The sequence below is a fragment of the Orbicella franksi genome, chromosome 9 (assembly GCF_964199315.1).
Source record: "Orbicella franksi chromosome 9, jaOrbFran1.1, whole genome shotgun sequence".
In the NCBI taxonomy this organism is placed as follows: domain Eukaryota; kingdom Metazoa; phylum Cnidaria; class Anthozoa; order Scleractinia; family Merulinidae; genus Orbicella; species Orbicella franksi.
Window position 1 is genome coordinate 17,432,872 of NC_138153.1, and position 16,633 is coordinate 17,449,504.

Genomic DNA, 16,633 nt, shown 5'->3' on the forward strand with positions numbered 1-16,633 from the left:
CCTCAAAACAGCACCTAAACACAAGTAATACACATAAGAGTCGAAGTACATGTATTAGGGCGTTTTCATTCAATTTTTTTTTCCACATTTCGACCTGTAATATACGATCGTTACATTCCCATGCAAACTAATATATTTACGCTGTTACATAATGTCAAAAAACAATGTTCACGACTTCAAGGGAGCTTGTGATACCTGCGATGTAATCAGACATTCAAGAGAAGGAGCTCTGGAAACAAGTGTGAGAATTCAACAACAACAACAAAGAATTTGAATGAATCTTCGTTTTCTTTTCTTTTCTTTTCATCTTGGAATCAATGGATGGTTTTTCGCCGCCATGGAAAAATGAGTCATATAAGTCTGTAATTGTTATTAATTTACAAATACACCCACTTTTTAATTACAAAAAAACAAAAACAAAAACAAGAACAAAACAAACAAACAAACAAACAAACAAACAAACAAAAGGAATATTATCCAAACGGTAAATGTGTAACGCTGGTGTGAATTGCCAGACTCAGCAGATTCAGTTTTTCTTGCTAACTACAAAGACCGTCTTGTGGTTTAAGATTGCTTGTGATTTAACTTGTGGTAGACAAGACGAAAGCAGCAATAAATATGAAGTGTCTTGTAGCAGGAAATTAGATATTGAGTCATAAGTCACGTCATGAATTCTTAGCAACTAAACGAGATCTGATTTGAAGCTATAACGGATTGTACTGTACAACCCAGTACTACTGGACTGAATGCCGAGCTAACTATCTCAAGTCAAGTTTTGTGGGAATCTAAAGGTTAGCATCCTATTCTTCTTGCAGCAAAACTTACGAGCCACGGCCTCCCCGTCAATGGCTATGTCCATTTACGCGTGCATTAGAACAAGGGTCGAGAGTCACTCTATCCTCATGGTTGCCCGTAGAAGTCTTGACTATATGCATCAGGCTAAAACTGCGCCCAAGTCAGGAGTTGCAGTTGACACAGGCATCGTGAGAAGGATCGTGAGGATGGTGTTAACGTTTGGACATAGAGTTGTATTTATGCAGTTAAGGAGTGTCAGCGAGAGTTGCTGGTCATTTTCCAGTTGAATGAAGTAACTGTTTTCCACCGCAACATCTCGTTCTCGTACTCTTTCTTGTCGGTCAGATTGCACGTATACGAAAGCTCTGCTTCGCTTATTAGATAAAACAGTGAATTTTTTTTAGCAAAACCCGCAGCCACTGGTGCGAGCGTTACATTGAACAATGCAATCTAAATATAGAACTACAACAGACGTGGGAAAGAAACCCGAAAAGAAGGTTGGGGACACGAGCACTTAAAAACAAAGTCACCCAGAAAACTAGTTCTATGAAATAAAAAAAGAAATCTTCCAAGAAAAAATAAACCTACCGAGAAAAGTTTGTAAGCCCGGGCTTACTGGCTTAAAGGGAGCTACGCCACTGTTATATCTACTGTATCCGTAAGTGTATTGAAGAACTAGATGATGATAATGACGATGATGATGATGATGATGATGATGATTACAGTTTTATTATTATTTCCCATGAATTCGTCTCATAATGCACAGCATAAGCAAACACGTAACAAGAATAGAAGACTTGACGTGATATTGTTAATTAATGTTCAAGACCTACGTCGTACGTAGGTACGGTTGGCAAGAAATAGTTATATCGTTATTTTCTACACATGGCTACACTTTAAACTCAGCCCGTTCTCCTAGGCCTAGGCAAAATTATCCTTCATAATGAGGTTGCACCCTGGCAATTATAAGTGGCTTGTTAAGGTCTAGTAAGTTCGTCAGTATCAAGTTGCTTCCTCTGTAAGTGACGATCGACCAAGTTGAATGAAAAAGCCTAATATGAACTTCTGAAATGTTTCAACCCAGGTCCGTGGATCGAGTGGCTTTCACAATTACCGCACCCTTCCCCTCCCCTTCTTTTTGGCGTCTCCGCACCTCCTCCAAATCTTGGAGCGACAACTGAGCTTCCTGCTTTCTCGAGGGACACTTGTGTGATTCCACGTCGATGACGAAATATTAATTTTCAATTTCTCTGACTAGATGCCATTGTTAATTACCAGGGTAAGGTGGTGGCGGCTCTCCAACATAAGGCAAATACGTCGTTTCAAGTTGTACTTGAAGAGGTGTTGCGCATTCTGGAAAAGTGCTCCCTTCGAACTGTGGGAAAGCTAGTTCTGCCTGCAGCGAAGGCACTGGTACAGACTGTTGCATGTCGGGAATAGCAACTGTCATTGCCGCTGGCTGCTCCTGGCGCTGGCTCCCAAAAAGGTACTTCCGATCTTTGCAGCACAAAACTAAAAAGATCACTCCACCAATGACGAAGGTCGCGAGGAAAAAGAAGCCAACAAAAGCACTGGCGTTGAAAGCTGGAAACAACAGCAATACATAGTAGAATGCCAAAATAATAAAAAAAAAATAGATAAATGAATTTTACAATTGACGTCAGTTTTCATGCGTCTGTCCCGTTATTGGTCATGAATTTCGTCATAACATTGTCAAAGTAGCTGCAGGCTACTTTGACAATGTTATGGCGAAATTCATTGTCAATAACAGGACAGACACATGAAAATAAATAATAAATAGACGAACGACCGACCGAATATAAATAAGCCAATGTAAAACGGCATTTTCTCGGGCAGATCCGTGCTACAAGAAAGAGACGACCGACTATGGTAATGCCCACCAAAAAATCCTGACAACTTAAGAACTACAGGAGATAAACTGGAACCGTACAACCATAGAAGTCCGCTAATTCTGGAACTTGCTTTATTTGTTTTTGTATGTTTATCTTTGTGTTTATTATGATTTGTTTGTCCAATTAGGAGATCTTGTTGCACTTCTGAACGCCTAGAACACCCAGACCAAGCCCTAATGCCAACGTCTTGAAGACTGGAAACTTAATTTTTAACTGTTAAGTATAACTCAAGAACAAAGGGTTTAAATTACCTTCAACTTCTTTTAAGAGGGACAGCAATACTGCGAAGTAAAATATATAATAGTCTCAGAAGCATCGCAGATCAAAATCTCGATTTAAACGAATAGCTTTCGTCGGTGATATAATGGACAAACATTGAACACCCTGATGTTATCATAAGGCAATTAATATTGAAACGTTTTTACTTTCGTTTGAAAATGAGTCTTTAATAATTTATAAGTACAACTGTCTCGTTAGGATTTAGATGCGATATACCGTAATTTACTACACTGGGCTGTATTGAGCTTAATTACGCCATTGGTGTTCGATAGATAGCTACAGGTTATGACTTTTTACTAAATACATGTATGTTCTATACGTAACAACGTGAAAATTGCTTCGTAGAAATTAATTGTATTTTCCTGAACGGCTATTTTAGCAGGAGGACTGGACAATTCAACGCGCGAACACTGAAATTTGCCAAAGAATCAAATTCCAATTAACCTATTTTACGTAATAATTAGTTACAACCGGCAACAAATTGTTAACCCTGGTGATTTCGCCATTGATTGTAGCATTAATACTTCTGCTTAGCTTTGCTTGTAACATAAAAACGAATTGCCAATTACCCATTTAACGTGTTGTTATCCTTACTTGCCGGTCAGAGGTGTTATTCAAGGCCGGGATAGAGTTTAAAGGAAGATTTTATTTGACTGGCGAGCCCATTCTGGTTTTAACCATTTCTAGAGTAATTAAGCCTAGCTAGGGGACGAAAATCACCACAGAAACTTACCTAAAACAACACAATTTTGAAAACTCTTCGTCATAGCTCCAACACTGATCAGATTTTCTTTTGCAACTTCTTTTGTGTAACAAAATATTGCTCCCTGCCGTTGCTTGTGTGAAGATTTTCGAGCTTCTGGCTGCAGCTGTAATTGTTATTGAAATGAGCTATTGAAATGTGAAAAACCTCAGATCATAATCGCCGAACTCGATTTGCTCCATTAGCTGAGTGTTTTTCGTTATGCGTGATTTTAAACAAAACCTAGCTTTATTTTTAATTTCGGCCACTGTTGGACAAACTAGAGCCTCGACATGGAGATCTAACGGTCAGTGGATAAATAAAAACGATACGCAATATATCATGTTGTGTCGACTCAAAGGTAAAACTGTATTTTTTTTGCTACTCCCACTGGACGGATGCTAATCCATCGCAGGGTTACCCCTTCTCCTCTAAAATCAACATTAAATTCGCTGGTGTCTATGCGTACACCTGGACGTATAGAGAGTCTTTTATGAAGGTAAAATGACTTACCTGAAATCACGACACAAATACCTCGGCGACTGCTCGAACACAGACCCTTAAAAGTCCAGAGTTATGACGGTTAGTGCGCTGTGCCTTGATCACTCGCACTCCTAGTATATATACGTTTTTCTACAATTAAACCACTGTTTGGATTCTGGACCATGCGCACCAGATAGCTGCCTAAATCAGAGTGAAATGGCTACACTACACTGATATGCAGAAACAGTTTTCAGATACTATAAGATGGTACATGATACTACAAAAGTCGGCGATGCTTCCTCGCCAGGGTAGGGAGGTGGAGGTTCTGCTTTAGGCGGAGGCGCTGTTGGTGTCGGAGGTTCTATGATTTTGGGTACACAAACTGCTTCAAAAGCTTCCTGTGGGCTCTGTAGATAAACCGTGGGCAAACCTTCTGGTGTCGATCCGTTCGGCTGGGGAGTGATTGGATGAAGCTCTTGCACTGACAGTTGCAAACGTATTTACTGTTGTGGTTCCTGTGCGGCTTCGCTTAGTCTCACTAATGCATGCGGCGGCCCCCCGAAGATACAACCTACGACGCGCACCAAGATGCACAAAATAACGATGGCCAGAATAATATAGCTAATGATATAACCAATAAAGAGCGCTGAAAAAGAGCCGATAAAGATAATGTACAACTTGGTAGGCTTCAAAACATTATTTTAAAATAACTCTCTAGATTGACCACTGGAGTCGTATGGAGGCAGCGGGTTCAAGTCGTGTTCTGACCATTAAGCTAGAGTTGTTTCCAGGAAGACCCTCGTTCAACTCCTCGGTCATGCTTGTAAATAAACTGGTCTGCCTCCCTGCCAATTGGGATTTTTAACCATGTTAGTTCATTTGCATTTATTTGTTTCATCATTTGTTTCCATTGGCCCTGAAAAGCCCCACTGGTGGAGTGGTCAATTAAGAAACTTATTTATTAATTTATTTATTTATCTGCCTGCGCAGCACTTCAACTGGAATGAGGTCCAATGAATTAATGGGCCTTTTAGGCTTGGTGCAGAATCCACCACACATCATGTTAAAAGAATGCGACGACTCCCTAAACAAAACCGACTTTCCATCAGTCAAGCTTGGAGGAGTACTAGATTGTGCCATGTGACTGTACATGTTTGCTACAAGAAGCCTATTTCGAAAGCCGACAAAGGGATTTTATAAGTTGGGGGGAATAAGAAAACACTTGGTGAAAAAGAGTTGTCTTTTTTAATTAATGAAAAATAATATACCACAAACAGCAGTGATAAACACTGTATTCCGATGCATTTCAGAATTTACTTGACGTTTCGTATGCTAGTAGTGAACACACATTTTCAAAAGTGACCGTTACAATTTCAAATGTATGTTGACTAGCATACCAAACGTCAAGTCCAGTATTGAAATACGTAGGAATGCAGTACAGTGTTTATGTGAAGCGCTGTTTCTGTTATATTCTTAATCAAGTTATGATGGCCTAAGAACAAGAGATATACGATGATGAAAAATAGCTGTCTCTTAGAAAAAGAAAGAAAACAAACAAACAAACAAACAAAAAACATTTCACCGAAGTACAGCTCAGCACCTTCAACTCCTTTGAAAAGAGTTAGCAAAACTGTAAAGAGATGCAAAACATGATACGCTTAGAGGAACATGCGATATTATAGGAGATAAATGAAGCAGACACTTCTCCAAGTTTTAGGCCTATGCGTTTCGTCGAAATGTTTTGCCCAAATTTACAGAGCCCGGTTTAAGACCAATATGGCGGCAGGGTAAGCATCTGGATCTACACCACTGAATTATTTGTGTTGGACGAACACTTACATAAACACTTTTCCTACTACTTTAACTTCTCAAATCACTAAGATTCACGCCGGATAAATATATGTTTTTTTAACCAGTCACGCACAGCCATTTCAAAGTGACGTTATTGTGCTAAAATCAAAGTTGTAGTCTGATATATATTTAGAACTTTATAACGTCACGTGAAAATGATCTATCGGATCGTTCGTACATGTATTTTGGTAGCAGTCGCGTGTGGACCAGGTTTACCTAGTCCCTTAATGAGGGGGTGATCAGTTTGGCTATGCTTAGGCCGCAATTACGCCCTCGACCAGTAAAACAGATTCATTACGGGCTTTGCATAAAATTAAAGTCTCTTCTAGCAGACAGGCAGAAATTAACATAAACAATTTACGACTTTTAAAAGACTGGACAAATTAGTTGTTTCCGGGATGAAATAGTTCGTGATGTATCTGATTGGCGTTTCACTTTGACCGCTTTACATAAGGGAAGCTCGATTATAAGGACGCACAAGTCAAGATGAAGAAAACAGACTCAATCGCTTTCTGAAGACACCGGGAAGCGGTCTTGCTCATGTACAGATTTAGAGCAGCGAGTTAAGCGACTGACAATAACATTATTTGAGCGATCGCCAGTAATTGATCGATAAAGAACAAGTGGAAAGCTAGCAGCCAGGTTACATGCATAAGAAGCACCCCTAAGTCAAATACGCACGCCCTTGAGTTCAGCAACGCACAGACCGGCGGTCAATAAAATTCAAATCCGCGACCACGGGAACCACTGCTATCTGATGAAATGCTGTACTCAATAATTCATCCGGAAACTATTTATCCGACAAGCAGCCAGCGAGTTAGCCTTACTGCCTATGTCATGGCCGCCCCCCCCCCCCCCCGATAGCCTCAAACTTGGCGGTAGTACTTTCAAGTTATACTGTAGAATAGTCAGCGATGTCTTTCGAAAAGACTTTGCACGTATGACATCGTGTAATCTCATGTAATGTGGTAGTGTAGTTCCACCCACTCATGTACTGCTTTACGTCATATATATGGTTGTCAATTTTAAAAGTAGGTAATCGCGACATGGTCATGGTGTCCCTGTGTTGTTCACTCGATTCGAAACGGCGTGTGATAAGATACAGATGACTAATAAATCAACCAGCAGTATTTCAACTTACAGTCTGTTGTCTTTCAATCGCAAGGAAACGTCCTAAATCTGGATCAAAGCCCGGGGGGGTTACTTTGGGAATTTCTGGGAGGGGATGTGCCGCTGGGACCCTGAAACCCTTAGCCTATACTAGAGCTAGTTCAGCTGAATTTTGCTAACCTATACTAGAGTAAACTCCCCAAATCCCCCCGTCTATCGACACTGTTGAGGCTGATTTGCGTAAATTTAAACTTGCGGATTTGATTTTTTTACTTTGTTGGGTGGTAATTCCTGGTTTCCTTACTCAAGATAAAATTTTCAATCAAGCAGTCAGTTTTGTGAAAAATGATGCCCTATTCTAGACCCAAACGCTCTGATTTATATACCCTATCCTAGAGTAAACTGCTTGAAAACCATACCCTTCACAGCGGCACATACCTATATAGCCCATATATGGCAGCGCTCCCCCCCCCCCCCGGGGATCAAAGTAACAGATATAACTCACCCAGGAAAACGAAGTTCAAATTGTTCTTCTTCATATTTGCACCGGATATCATTTCATAAATCAAATGAAATGAAAAACAGAATTATCGTAGCGACCATACAAGGAAGTTAGTTTAGTTCTACGATCTGTTGACTATTGTTGTGACATATACAACTGCATATTTATTTCATTGACCCACGCCATTAATAAATTAGTTAACTTAATTAATTATTTATAATTTATGGCGCGCAGACGTCTATGTAATGCTCAATCGCACGTAAGATTTACATACACAATTGTAATGCGTTGATAAAATTTAAACCTGGAAGATAAAATGACATTACTTTAAACTGAAGCCCCTATGAAGTAAAAAATAATTGCTGCTAATTTGAAAGGCTTTTCAAAGTAAAGAAGAATGACGTTTTCCTTTTTGGAATATCTGTTTTCGTTTTAGAGATATTTACGTTTTTGTATCATGCAAATGAGGAAAATGATGACGTCATAAGTAGTTTCGCTTAATTTAAAAACTCTGAATCAAGAATATCTTTAGAAATATTGGAGCAGTGTTCTTCAAACTTGGCACCAGAACTGTATTTTACCGTAAGTCAGACACCACAATAATTTTCCAGTGTAGCGCGGTACATTGGTAAATGTTAAATAAAGCTCATTTGAAATCCTTTGTTTGTCGTGTAGAAAACATTTAGTGCGTTTCTATCGCCCAACATTTCTCGCGATATTTAGATTTTTTTTTTGTGATATTTAGAAAATATTTTGAGAATTTCCTAAAAGATATTTAGGCGATTTGACGCAATCTTTATGGAAAGGCCTACGTTTGAGTAGGACATAAACGAACCTTCGGCGTCGACTCCTCCGGCCTTACCTAGATCATTTTCAGAGACAATTAGACGTCCTTAAACTTTTCTCATGGAACTCACAGTAGGCTGGAATATTTATGGTAAGTCGTAAAATTGTTTCTCTTCGGCACAGATCGTCTTGACATGCCGTAATATTAGGCTTGAGTAGCCTGAACAGAATCAGTGACTTGCTTCCTACGTTTGAGCTACATGTGTGGCCTTATTTTTCTGAAATCAAAGTAAATATGGTTTAGAATATTAGATGGTGTTTAGTCTGATGTGATATGCCTGGAGCAAAGAGTAGAGTTAAATAAATTTCGTAATAATTACATAACTGGGTTGCGCGGCCTCCAGTGTTTCAGACATAATTTACATAAGCTTAACCTCATGAAAAGTTCATCTTAATAAATCTTACGAGATAATAAAAATGTCGTTTGTAATCTTAATTGTCATATAGACAAAGTAACTCCTCCAATTGGTCGCTTTTATTTGATGCAAAGGACTAAATACAATCAACTGCTGCCCTTTCCAACAAATAAAAGCTAACTGCAAGCAAGCAGTGCTTTCGGCCTTCTGCGTTCTACATTGGGCGTTCGGTACTCTGTAAAATATCCCTGCCGATGACGAGGTGGCCAAAGTCAGTAGTGAAACTGTCACCAACATTCGAGGAGCAAACAAAGCCAAGAAGGAACTACTTTAAAAAGAAAATAATTTTCATGACCTTAGTTGCAGGACATTAAATGTGGAGTAACAGTTAACTTTTCTGAAAGTGAGGAATGATCATCGCAGTAAATTTTCCAATTTAAGCAATTGGAAAGAAGAAGCCTGAAAAAATCAGGGCTTCAGCGGGATTCGAACCCGTGACCTTCCGGTCTTCTTTCCAATTGCTTAAATTGGAAAATTTACTGCGATTATCATTCTTCACTTTCATCTACAACCGCAGTTCAATTATGAATTATTTCATATGTACTTCACATCAGTTAACTTTTCTGTCGACATAAATGAAAATCTCTTAAAACAAAATATTTGGAACGCATTAAATTTAGAGATAATTATTCATATGTAAAACTAATATCTCGACAGTTAAAGGGTCATAGAGTGACTATTAACTTTATCATTTGAGGGTAGAGACAGAAAGAGGGTTTTATTCCTGAAAAATTTATCAGTTAAATAACTATTGGTATGAATAATCATTAAATCAGTTGACATTTAATAAAATTAAGTTTGTTGTACTACATCAATTGAAACCATAAATTGTTATAAGCTTAAATGTTGAATATACATGTTCAAATTAACAATGTAAATTGAACAAAACACAACAGTAACATTCATTAAATTAAGCATATGTTCTTATCTTACAGGTCTGATATTGGTCGGTTTGGCAGGGCAAATAACAATTTCTCAGAGTGAGCGACTTATTATCTTTGTCACACTGGTGTTTGTTTGTTTGGTTGTTTGTTTTTAAAACCAGCTGGCAACACTTCCTGAAGTAGCTGGTAAATCTCTCTTGTGCAGTAAAGGTCGACAAGTTAGGTGTAAAATCAAACTATTTATAAGCACATTTGTACAAGTCAACTGTCCTACTCATTTGCATAATTAGTAGAATTCTGCTGGTACACTAATGTAAATGCAGCGATCTGATTGGCAGAGCTATCGCACGCTATCAGTCACTGAATCACTATTCTTTCTTTTCAACAGATTGTGTCACTGGAAATGATCCAATGCAGGTCATTGCATCAACATCTTACAGCAGAGCCATTGAAAGCCTTTTCTATCCCTTGGACTATCACAACAACTCAGAATGCTCATGGCTGGTTAAAATTGAAGACAAATTCGACTTTCCATTTGGAGGTTATGTAATTAAGGTTATGTTCAACGTTTTCGAGATGCAAGCTGGATTTCCTAGTTGTCTACATGATTACCTTGCGTTTTATGATGGATATTCGGTAGCATCTCCCCTTCTTGGATCATACTGCGGTACAGTCCACCCTGAAGTTATTTATTCCACCGGAAAAAAACTTGTATATAAAGTTCCAAACCGACACCACAATCATTTCTCGAGGATTCAGCATAAGTGTTTCAGTGGTTGAAGCAGGTACTAACAGTCAGTACTGACATGTAAATCTTACTGGGTTGTTCCGGAAAATATCCATACGGTTTTTTTTTTTGGTTTGAACCCTTTCCCCCTTCCCCTCTTCCCCCTTCCCTCTACCCCCTCCCCCTTATCCCTAAGGAAATTCCAGTTTTGTTTCCTACTTTCGTTTAAAAATTTTGGCTTTTGAGCCACCCTCTCCCCCTCCACCCTTGAATTTCCAATAATGCTCCATGGGCTGGTTATGGATATTGTTTTATAACCACTCGTTTACTGTCAATTTCTAGTCAATATATAACAAGTTACAGTATCTCACAAGTTTAGAGCTTTACAATCAATGATGGAAAACATTGGTCCATTTTCTTTTTTTAGTGTTCTTGGGTAAATTACTTCACTAAATGTCTGTTAAACTATTAAAACTACTATAGTTATGTAGTTTGTATAATTTTCAAAGTGTAAAGAACAAAAGTTTCACTTGTACCTTTGCGCAGACTGGTTTTTTATGCACAACAATCTTTGTTCTCATACACGTTTCCAAAGAATTTTAGGGAAAAAAGGCCCAGAAATGCAGGCTTGAGTGGAATTTCAGCCAGCCGTGCCACCCCCTCCTCCCCTGGGCCACCACTCCTGCAATACAGATGAATGCTCTTCCAACTGGGCTGTCGAGCCTTTTAAGTAACCTGTATGCATGGGAGCTGGTCACTTTGTTAATTTACGAATTTTACCTGGAAAACCACTGCCGTTATGTACCCAGTTTACTAATAGACAGACTGTAAACAGAAAGCCTGAAAACATTTCAAGCTTGAACGGGATTCAATGTCATGACTTCTGCAAAACCAGTGCAGTGCCTTACCAGCAGCTGAAAGTCTTTCCACAGCCCCCCTCCCCCCCACTTGCAGTTTGGCTCCTTATCCTCCCTGCACAGTTAAAATTTTGCTTGCTATTTTAACGAACTCAAGACACAATAGAGAGTCTGTGGACAGACTCCTTTTTTTTTGCATGTGAAAAAAAAAAAAAAAAAAAAAAAAAAAAATGAAAAAAGGACATCATACCTAGTTGATATCATGTATCTGAACTGCAGGTGAAAGCTTTATTAGATGAAAGACCTCAGTTGTGTGCGCATGTTAAGCAATTGTCAATAACCTCAAAAAAATCACGCTTGAACGAGATTTGAGCCCATGACCCATGACATATAGTAAAGAAATTTGTTTTTCTTAAATTTATTTGCAGAAGAAGCCCGTGGGATATGCCGTTTTCCATGGCAAGTAACAGGTCAGATTAGAGTTGGAGGTTCTTCTGGTACAATATTCACTCCCGACTATCCTGTCCCATACCAGGATTACACAACCTGTGGTTGGTTGATTTACACTCCTGATGGAAAAAGAGTGAAATTAACGTTTACTGATTTTGAACTTGGCAAAATCGTTGTTGATGCAAAGGACAATTTCTGTAATCGTAAATCTGACATGGACCATGTTGAAATTTCCGAGGGCAACTGGTTTGGAAATAAACCTCGAGGTAGTTACTGTGGAAAAAAGAGGCCCTTTGATGTTTATTCCTCTGGACGTCTCATGTGGGTTAATTTCCGTGCCAGCCGGGATGGTGTGCGAGCAAACAAAGGTTTTAAAGCGCATTTTGAAGCTGTTGATCTGCGTAAGTTTACAGCTGCTTTAATAATTAACTAATGTAACTATGTAGCTTATGTTTAAGTCACGCTGACCGTCCTTGCTCCCACAAGTCTTAAGTAGCTCAGATGTAGAGCAACTCGACCAGAACTCGGAATTCTTTTTCCAAGTATGCCTGTGTCACTGACCGGAAAAAATCAGAAACGAATCATAACAGTCGTAACTTGGGTTGTTTCAATGGCACTTTTCGGTGAACTTCATTTAAGTTAGTCTGTGACTGAGTCAGTTTGTCTATTTGTGTAACTAGTAAGAGTATTTCTGATAGGAAGCGTTAGGTTTGGAACTAAAATATATTCTCCTTTCGTTCCATGCACGAGAATGACAATCCACTGTTCTTTAGCTTACTATGTCTTTCAATAACACACGATCACTGTTCATTTCATGGTTGCATTTTCGCTGCCATCATAGATCCCTGCCCCCGGAGGTACTCCCTTGTATGGGCTAGGTTTGTGGGGTTAGCCCCAAAGTGTATGGTTTTCTAGCCGTTTTGTTCAGAAATAGGGTATCAAGTTTGGTAATTTTGGTTATAAATAGGGTATAGTCTTTGCGCTCTAGCCTTGATTTAGTTGTGTTTCTTAGAAGAAGATAATTTTTCATCATTATCGACAAGACCATAAACTAAAGAGATACAGTTTTTCATCACATTTCGGAACGCTGAGCGGAGAAGGCGTTAAATATACAACGAGCATCGGCTCTTTTGGGCGCGCAAATTTCCAGGTGTTTGGAAATGTAATGAAACACTGTCTCAAACGTTTGGTATTGTATGCCATCATATCTACTGAACGAAAACTGGAAGAGAAAAAAGAAAAAAGAAAAATTGAAAAACAACGCTAATATAATGAACACGTGTTCAACCCACCTGACCAGCACCCCTATTTTGGGTATTGGAATTGATAGTTTAAAATTGCTACGTCAGGATATGCCAAATTAATTTCTGCGTTGCAAAGAATTCCCTTACAAATCGCAAATAATATTTTCTTTACATAGAAAAAGACTAAAGAGTTAAAGACACGGTAAACATTACGAAAGATAAACTTGAGAGAAACTTCACTTTTACATTTTCAGCTTCTGACGTTGTCCTTTGAAAGTTGCGATTTATACCCTCTTCCTTAAAGTTCGCCGATCTAGCTACATCATGGTTACCACAGACATTCGTTTTCAAAATTCCCTAACTTTTCCCCGAAAAAAAAATTCCCTGACCAAATAAATTCAAACTGTGAGATAAAGTAGCTCCCTTCAGCCTCTACTTACAGCACTCCTTTCCACCCATTTGTTTGGGACTGATTGGTTTTCAACAAATTGGCCCTCTTCATCAAGGAAAAACATCGTTACATTCACAGTGACCAAAATGTTCTTCCAGCCTTTAGTGGTACTAAATCACCGGTTTTATAATTTCAGTTCTGCCGGACCTTCCTCCAAAATATCGCTTTCCCTGATTCGAAGTAAAATTCCCTGACTTTCCCCTGACCTTGGAGAATCGTATGACGAGACCTAGGGTTGTGGTAACTCTACTACATTAATCGTATATGTACATTTGTTCTTAGTTTACGATGAGGAGCATTGTCTACCAGGAAACGCCAACAATCTGAATCTGAAGTTAACTGGTTCGTATGGAACTCTACAAAGCCCTGAGTACTACCCCCCGCAACTGTACTGTGAATGGCTCATCACTGTACCAAAGGGGAACATTGTAGAGCTCAGCTTTGAAAGACTTGACTTGGATTTTCAAACAAGTGAGTTTGCAAGTTCATGTGGGGATTACCTGCAAATTCATGATGGGAACTACAGGGAAAGTGATACCATGGGTACTTTCTGTGGTAATGTAATTCCAAAGCCACTGAAGTCAAGCGGTCGGTATATGTACATTAGTTTCCACGCTGACGTTTTGTACGATACACCACGCCGGGGATTCAAGGCCACATTCAAAGCTGTGACGAAGCAATTCTGTAAGTTGGTTATGTTAAAAGTTAGGTAATATATTAAGCAATTAGATTATGAGCTCGAGATTTCTGTCGCGTGATAGTTGAAATCAAGAGAGCGAATAATTTCATTGTTTTAGTATAAATCTACTAGTCTTCAAAACAACATCTACATCCTCTACACAGGCATTTCGAAAATACCAAGAAACGGCTGTCACTTTGTTACAAGCACACTGCTACACTCCGCACTATCTATCACAGAATAGATAGTGAGTAGCGTAGCCAATCAGAGATCAGCATTCGTGATAGAACGCTGGTAGATTTATACTACTGATACTGACTAGCATGCTATCACATTTTCGCAATAAGCAACTTATAATCGGTTTAAGCCCCTACGGAGAGTTGGAAGTGTGACCTGGATTTTGAAAGGCTCTTCTTTCTAATCCATTTTATCCAATTTTTATTATAAGTTAACTACAACAGCTACAACTGACGGACCCCGAGGTTTGGTTTACTCTTGCTGACCTCCTCAAATCAGATCGTTGTCTAGGGTGTCATTACGGTCAGGGATCAAATCCACGAATATCTATGAGTGCTCTCTTTGTCAATATGAATAAAATAATAATAGAGAGATTAAGCATGACGTTACGGTAAAACGGCAAACGGCAAAAATGAACCTTTTTTCCTCTGTCTTCAGCTGTATGTACAAAAGAGTGAGATTATTTGTATTTGCGGTGAACAGTAGGAGACGTTATTCTATTTATTCTGTTCTGTTCGTTTTTTTTCACGGATTAGAATAAAAGAACACAAAATCAGAGGTCATCTTTGCCGTTTGGCGTCTGCTGTAAACGTCATGCTTAAACTCACTCATGTTTTAACGGAAGAAACGCGGTACGGCAGCCTATTCTACAGATTCCTGTCATGTTTTGAGACAGTCCCTTATTGTAATTCTCTCAATATGCACATGCTATGTTTTCGCTTCAATGTTAGGTGGGTTCTGCTAATTTGGTTGTTTCTAACCTTTTCCTTTTAGCTGCTGTGGCAATAGCGATAAATGTCGTTGTCAGTGTAGTTGTCGTCATTATAGTGGTTTGCTGTGTCATTTTTCTTGTAAAACGAAAAAAGACGACGGCTAACAGAGCAGCCGGTGTAGAAATTCCAATGTCAACTACCACCACTTCAGCTTCCCGTACTACGCAGCCAGGAGTGGCAGAGGAACCGCATCATCCAGCGGAAAACCCCTTCTCGTCAGTAGCTTATACTTCATCCCCGAGAAACCTACCACCCCCTGATTATCCATACCCATTAGAGCCACCACCCCCCTACCCTGGGAAGGAAGGAGGACCACAGTACCCACCCCCTGGTCAACCATATCCATGGCAACAGAGTAGTGGCAATGCACCTATCACTGAGAGTCCATGAGCTGCGGGATCAGCTTCCAAACACAGAAAGATTTCGCTGTTTCACCTCTTAGGTTTCTAATTAGATTAGCGCTAGACTGGTCCGCCTAGACTAGCCTCTGTCAGCTATCCGCGGGCCAGTCTAACTGTAAAAACAAAAAATAAGACATGAAAAATAAAAATTTAAAATTAAAATGTAGGAACCAAAACAAAGATTATTGTTATTGTAGAGATTGTTGATTGTTGTTGTTGTTGTTGTTGTTGTTGTTATTGTTGTAAGGGGCCGAATTAATTACCACCATCTCGTTTGCAAGCTACTGATAGCAGAAAAAACTGACCCGAGTCCACCCGCACTGCTTGGCGATTTTTCTGATTGAAAAGAACAGTTAACGTCCTCAAAACCAAGGAGAAACCTTAGCTTTAAGAAAGATCGAAATTTCAACTCTTGTCGCCTGACCTTTGAACTGACTGTAACGCACCGCGCCTTCCGAAAGCGACAAATCGATGAACATATAAACAGGATGTTAACCGGAGCCCCAATCACTATAAACTTGCAGTTTGTTCTACACGACGGACAAAAACTGAGACCAGGGAAAAGAGGATCGATTGAGTTTGTTTTTCTATGTAGCGTGACGTTAAAAATAGAATTTTCGCGGGAAAATTCAGCCTGCGTAATGGTCACTGCTTAAATATTATATCCTGTGGTACAACTAACTATCAGGAGCCCATGTAACTATCTTAATTGGACCTTTCAGTAAATAATGGAGAAGAGCCACACAAAGTCGGACAGTAAAGTAACATTCTTCGCTAAAAATTTGGCGGGAAATATTTATGACTGAAGATTTTCATTGGACATTTGCGAGACCATTTACTTCGCTTTGCCTGTAGACACCAATGTTAACTAAACTGGATATTGATAACAGGGAAAAAGGCTATCGGAAAAATGTTTTTCTGTGCAAGTAAACTGCGGCACTTTTGAAAACCAACTCGCTGAATATGGCTAACATCTGGTTTCCATTCATTAAC

At 39.2% G+C, this 16,633-nt stretch overlaps 1 protein-coding gene across 1 annotated transcript; it reads left to right on the forward strand.

Annotated features, from left to right (window-relative positions):
- The first annotated feature begins 5,988 nt into the window (after positions 1–5,988).
- On the forward strand, positions 5,989–16,187 carry LOC145497380 (dorsal-ventral patterning tolloid-like protein 1). The gene is made up of 6 exons (XM_081477197.1): positions 5,989–5,999; positions 9,873–9,883; positions 10,210–10,488; positions 11,834–12,256; positions 13,833–14,234; positions 15,241–16,187. The coding sequence occupies exons 1-6, from the start codon at positions 5,989–5,991 to the stop codon at positions 15,627–15,629; spliced, it is 1,515 nt and encodes a 504-aa protein (XP_081333323.1). The 3' UTR covers positions 15,630–16,187.
- Positions 16,188–16,633: the final 446 nt, after the last annotated feature.

Excerpts from the sequence above, each read along its gene's own strand:
- LOC145497380 (XM_081477197.1), top strand. Across the intron at positions 10,489-11,833 it reads CCTTCTTGGATCATACTGCG|AAGAAGCCCGTGGGATATGC; the intron begins GTACAGTCCACC and ends ATTTATTTGCAG. Across the intron at positions 14,235-15,240 it reads AGCTGTGACGAAGCAATTCT|CTGCTGTGGCAATAGCGATA; the intron begins GTAAGTTGGTTA and ends TTTTCCTTTTAG.